Raw genomic sequence first — 5391 nt, forward strand, 5'->3', positions numbered from 1 at the left:
GGCACATCATGTGTGTCAAGCAACAAGCAGCCAATATGTTGGGACTTGAAAGAGCGTGCCCACAAGTCGTGTCCGAAAAAGGTATTGAAGATTGGGGCCAGGTGGTGAAAGCTTTGAATGCCAAACAGGGGAGTGTGTATTTGATCTTAGAGCTAATAGGACGACAGCAGAGTTTATTAACTAGGGGAGTGACATAGTCAGACCAGTACTTAAGAAAGATCACTTGGGTGACTTGAAACTTTGAAGCATTATACTTCCTTTTATTACAACCAATGTCTCCATTTATTTTGCCCACTGGACTTTGAATAAAAAGATCTGGATTTGGATCAGTCATCCAGCACTCATTTATTAAGCACCTACTATATGCCAGGCACTGGAGATAGATAGACAGTCCCTGCTCTTAGAAACTTAATGGAGAGTGATTGTAGGGGTTAATTATCTGGGCTTTCATCTCCTTTTCTCAAAAACTGACCTAATACTTGCCCTGCTGACCTGTCTAAGTTTTGGGAGGGGCGTTCCTTGGGTGGCATAGTGGACAGAGAACAGACTTAGAGGTCAAAGATGTAGGTTCAAACTTCATGTCCCACTCTTATTAGGTGTGTAGTCATGAGAAAGTTACTGAGCCTTAGTTTCCTCATTCATAAAATGGCAATTCCTACCTCAAAGTTGTTCTGAGGCTCAAATAAGAGGATACGTGCAAAACATTTTTCAAATGTCAAATAGCTGTATAAATGCCAGTGTTTATTGAATTGTGCTTTTTTAAATTTGATCCTCACAACAATCCTTTAAGGTAGATGCTATTATTATCCCCATTTTACAGATAAGGAAACTGAGGCAGAGGTGAAGTGAAAGGTTTGAGGTTTAATGGAATAATGGGAGAGGATCAGATTAACTTTCATGTACTCCCACACATCTACTGATCTAAAGCTGGGAGGCACCTAGGAGGCAGTCTAGTCTAATCCCCTAATTTTACAGAAAAAGAAATTGGGAACAAGGAAGATTAAGTAACTTTCCCAAGGTCACAGACAGGTGGTGTCAGAAGTTGGATTTGAACTCAATTAAATAAGCAGTTTAAAGTCTGTACTCTGTGCCAAGCACTTTGCTAACACTAAGGATGCAAATATAAACCTGAGTTGGCCCCGGCCCTCAGTGAGCTTCGAGCCTATCAAATATTAAGAATGAGTACTATCCATTGCCATCTTTTGAAATGTTTGGCCATTTAATTTTGAGAGAGAGAGAGAGAGAGAGAGAGAGAGAGAGAGAGAGAGAGAGAGAGAGAGAGAGAGAGAGAGAGAGAGAGAGAGAGAGAGAAGGTGAGGGAAAAGGAGGGGGAAGAAGCAGAAGAGAGGAAAGGATAGAAAGGGAAAGAATCGTGGAGAGGTGGAAAAGGGGGGAGTGGAAAGAAGGAGGAAAGAGAACAGAAAAAGGAGATAGAAGAAAAGGGAGAAAAAGGAGAGAGGAAAGAGTTAAGGGGAGAAAAGAAAGAGGAAAGGTAGGGAAAGGGGAAAAGAAAAAGTAGAGAGGGGAAAAGAGAAGAAAGGGATAGAAAAGAAATGAAGGGAGAGAGATGAAATGAAGAGAGAAGAGAGGGAAAGGGATGAAAGGGAGAGAGGGAAAAGCAGAGAAAGGAAAGAAAAGGAGAGGAAAGAAAGGAGGAAGAGAACGAATAAAGAGAACAGAGGAGGGAGAAAAAGTCGAGGGAAGAAAAATACTAAGAGAGAAAGGAGGCAAAAAAGAGCCAATACTTCTGAGAAAGATCCCTTCCCAGAGAGCTAGGAAAGGGGGCGGGGGAGGGGAGAGGCCGGTGCCTCTGTGGGTGTGTTTCCGAGACACACCTTAGTGGCTCTGTCCAACAGAGGAGGGGCTGTAAGTTCTGGTTCACCTAGACCACTAGTCTTGTGGCTGGGGCCAGAGCTGATCCCGTCCCCGGAGAGGCAGGGGCAGGCCAGCCCTGGGGAAGAGGGGAAGGGGTGTTAGTGGGGATTTAGGTAGTTCCCTCTCTTCTCTTTTCTTGGGGCTGGAGTTTGTGGAGGCTCACAGTTCCAGCTCCCCACTCCCCAGATGGCAGGCGAGATACAATGGGAGGCGGGGCAGCAGCCCTGGCTCTCCAGCTCTCCACTCCAGCTCCTTACTGGGGCTAAAGTGTCATCAACATTCCTGCAGGTGAGTCAGCGGTGGAACCTGCCGTGCAGGTCGGACGTCCTATAAAAGCAGGAGGGCACAGCTCTCCTGCGCATAGACACCTTGGGATCCTGCACCCCCCAGCCCGGCCGCTTGTGCAGTGAGCTCCCAGCCCGGCACCTGCTGCTCCTTCCTCCTTCCTTCCTCCGTGGCTCTCCCATCCTCGCCAAGCATGGCCCAGCCCCTGGTGCTGGGGCTGCTCCTGGTGGCGGCTGCTGGCTGGACAGCGGCCCAGAACTGCACCTGCCCCACCAACAAGTGGACGGTCTGCAACCCGGTCGGCTCCGGGGGCGGCTGTCAGTGCACGGTCTTGGGCTCCAACCACGTGGTGGACTGCACCACCCTGACCTCCAAGTGCCTGCTCATGCAGGCGCGCATGAGCCCGCACAAAGCCCGCAAACTGATCAAGCCCAGCGAGCACGCCGTCGTGGACAACGACGGGCTGTACAACCCGGACTGCGACAGCGGGGGCCGCTTCAAGGCCCGCCAGTGCAACCAGAGCGAGGTGTGCTGGTGCGTTAACTCGGTGGGCGTGCGGCGGACCGACAAGGGGGACCGGACGCTCAAGTGCGACGAGCTGGTGCGCACCAGCTACATCCTCATCAACCTGCGGCACCAGGAGCGCGCCCAAGCCTTCAACCACTCGGACCTGAGCCAGGCCCTGCGGCGCCTCTTCCACGAGCGCTACCAGCTGAGCCCCAAGTACGTGACGGCCGTGGAGTACGAGCGCCCCACCATCCAGATCGAGCTGCAGCAGAACGCCTCCCAGAAGGCCCAGGGCGAGGTGGACATCGCCGACGTGGCCTATTACTTCGAGAGGGATGTCAAGGGAGAGTCTGTGTTCCACAAGCCGAACCTCAGACTCGAGGTCAGAGGGGAGCCCCTGCGAGTGCAGGACACGATGATTTACTACGTGGACGAAAAGCCCCCCCAGTTCTCCATGAAGAGGATGACCGCCGGGCTGATCGCTGTCATCGTGGTGCTGGCCCTGGCCATTGTGGCTGGCATAGTGGTCCTGGTCATTAGCAACAAGAGGAAGTCGGGAAAATACGAGAAGGTGGAAATCAAGGAAATGGGCGAGATGAACAAACAGCTCAACTTGTAAGGGCGAGGATACTGGGGAGGGTTATGGGGGGTGGGGGGGATGGAAGCTTTCTGGTGAAAGAGCCTCCTCCCTCAGGAATAGGAGACGGGGCGCCTGATCCTCGGCTGGACTGAGACTTTCCCTGCCTCCCCCCCCCCAAAAAAAAAAAAGAATCTTAGGGCTAGAAGGGAATGTAGTCCAATTCCTCTTTTTACATATGGAGAAACTGAGGACCAGGAAGACATGACAAGGTCCGTCTAGCTCTAACATTTATGTTCTAAAGTTCCTTCTAGCTCTGACAGTCTGTGTTCTGTGGTCTAACAGCCTCTGTTCTAAAGTACCTTCTGGCGCTTAAATTCTGCTCCATGTATGGTTCTCTTCCTTACAATGCTAACATTCTAATTAGAGGTACAATTAGGACTAGAGCCTTGGCCACTTTCCTTTTCCTAGTCTCCTAGCCCTTTCCATTTTACCATATTCTTTGATCTTAGTCCTATTTGTCTGACTTCAAATCCTAGCTGTGTGGCCCAGGACAACTGACAACTCTTCTGAGCCTTTGTTTCTTCATCTGTAAAATGGGGGTTTAAAAAAATCACCTACTTCCCAGGGTTGTTGTGACTGTTGTAAAGCAAGCGCTCTATAAATGTCAGGTGGTATGATCCCTAAGGAAAAGAATCTGTAAAACAGCCCAATCATTTCAGTCCTAGGAAATATGACTCCTTAAAAACAAGGAACTAGTAGGAACCCAAAAGGGCAGGGTGGGTCTCTAATGAATGTTATTCTGGGTGCCTCTGTCTACCCACTCGGGGATTTCTATTCATAACTTCTCGGCAGCATCTGAAAGTGTTGTCAAGAGATTTTCCAAGTTTTAAATGAATTTGAATGGGCCCCAAAACTTAGGGTTTAAGCTAATTTCATTATCTCACACTGTCTAAAACAACGTGCATCTTCTAAATTTCCCACTTTGTATAATGGTGTTCACAATAGGACAAGGATTTGGTTCTCTGTAATGTTCTCATTTACAGCCGTTTATATGACAAGCTGGGTCTCCATCCCACCTGTTACATTGGTCTGAAATGCATTTTTCAAGACGGTTTTTGGGGGGACTCTGTATCTGCTCCCCTCCATGCTTCTTCTGTATAGCTCACTAGTGTTACTACTTGGTGTTGTAACTGTTGGCTTGTTAAGTCTATTTTGCAAAATGTGTGTGTGTTGTCTTTGATGTCAGAATTTTTATAAGCTGTTGGATTTAATAAAATATGAAGAAAACCCATAAAACAGTGAAAAGCCTTTGTGACTTCTCCAACCACGTCCCCAAGGACTGCTCAGGTTTACTGTTTAAAACACTCAGAGGGGACTTGGCTGGGGCAGGGACTCAAAAGTGCCCTGTCTTCTTGGGATTGTCGGTGACTGCAGCCCAAAGCTTGAATAGGCCTCTCCTTAGTAGCCATATAGTACACCCTGCTTATTTTACAGGTGAAGCAACTGAGGCCCAGACTTGGCCAAGGTCACATAGCCAGTAATCAAGGAACAGGCAGAGCTGAAATTCAAAACTAAGTCTTCTGGCTCTAAGTCCATTGCTGATGTCTCTGAGCCCCAGGGGTGCCTTTGATCATATGATGTGGAGGTGCTGGGTTCAGTCTTACCCATCCTTGTGGAGGCCACTCTCCTAGGTTTCCATTCCCCTAGAGAGGACTGCTTTGATACCAGATACTTGGGGTGGGGTCAGAAGAATGCAGACCATTCTCTCTGCTAGACAAAGGTCTCTGGGAAGTTTCTATGGTTTGTCATTAAATAAGAATTTGGTAGTAGTCATCACCGCAGCTGGGAAAAGAAAAAAAAAAACAGCTGTTGGGACCTTTTAGCCCAGCCTAGCCCTTCCCCCCACCCCCACTGGCTGAGGGTAATCACCTGTGAACTCATGAGTTCTTCCATTTGCCTTCCTCCCCTCTTTCTCCCCCCCTTCGTTTTCCTCCTTTCTTTTCTCTTTACTATCCTCCTCTTTCTCCTTTCTCTTTCCCTCCTTTCTCCTTTTGGTCTCCCCACTCTTTTTCTTCCTCCAATCTACTCCCTATCTCATCTCATTCTCCTCTCCCTCCCCTGAAATCCGGTCTTCTAACTTCCAG

The 5391-nt window shown here is 48.7% G+C and overlaps 1 protein-coding gene across 1 annotated transcript; it reads left to right on the forward strand.

The window, feature by feature from the left end:
* Positions 1-1883: 1883 nt before the first annotated feature.
* Positions 1884-4552, forward strand: LOC138164934 (tumor-associated calcium signal transducer 2-like). Its single transcript, XM_069092913.1, has one exon. The coding sequence runs from the start codon at positions 2354-2356 to the stop codon at positions 3284-3286; it is 933 nt and encodes a 310-aa protein (XP_068949014.1). The 5' UTR covers positions 1884-2353; the 3' UTR covers positions 3287-4552.
* The last annotated feature ends 839 nt before the right edge of the window (positions 4553-5391 follow it).

Source organism: Petaurus breviceps, unplaced genomic scaffold (genome assembly GCF_028583685.1).
Source record: "Petaurus breviceps papuanus isolate PSGF00001 unplaced genomic scaffold, PetGlider_PUasm1.0 207, whole genome shotgun sequence".
NCBI lineage: Eukaryota > Metazoa > Chordata > Mammalia > Diprotodontia > Petauridae > Petaurus > Petaurus breviceps.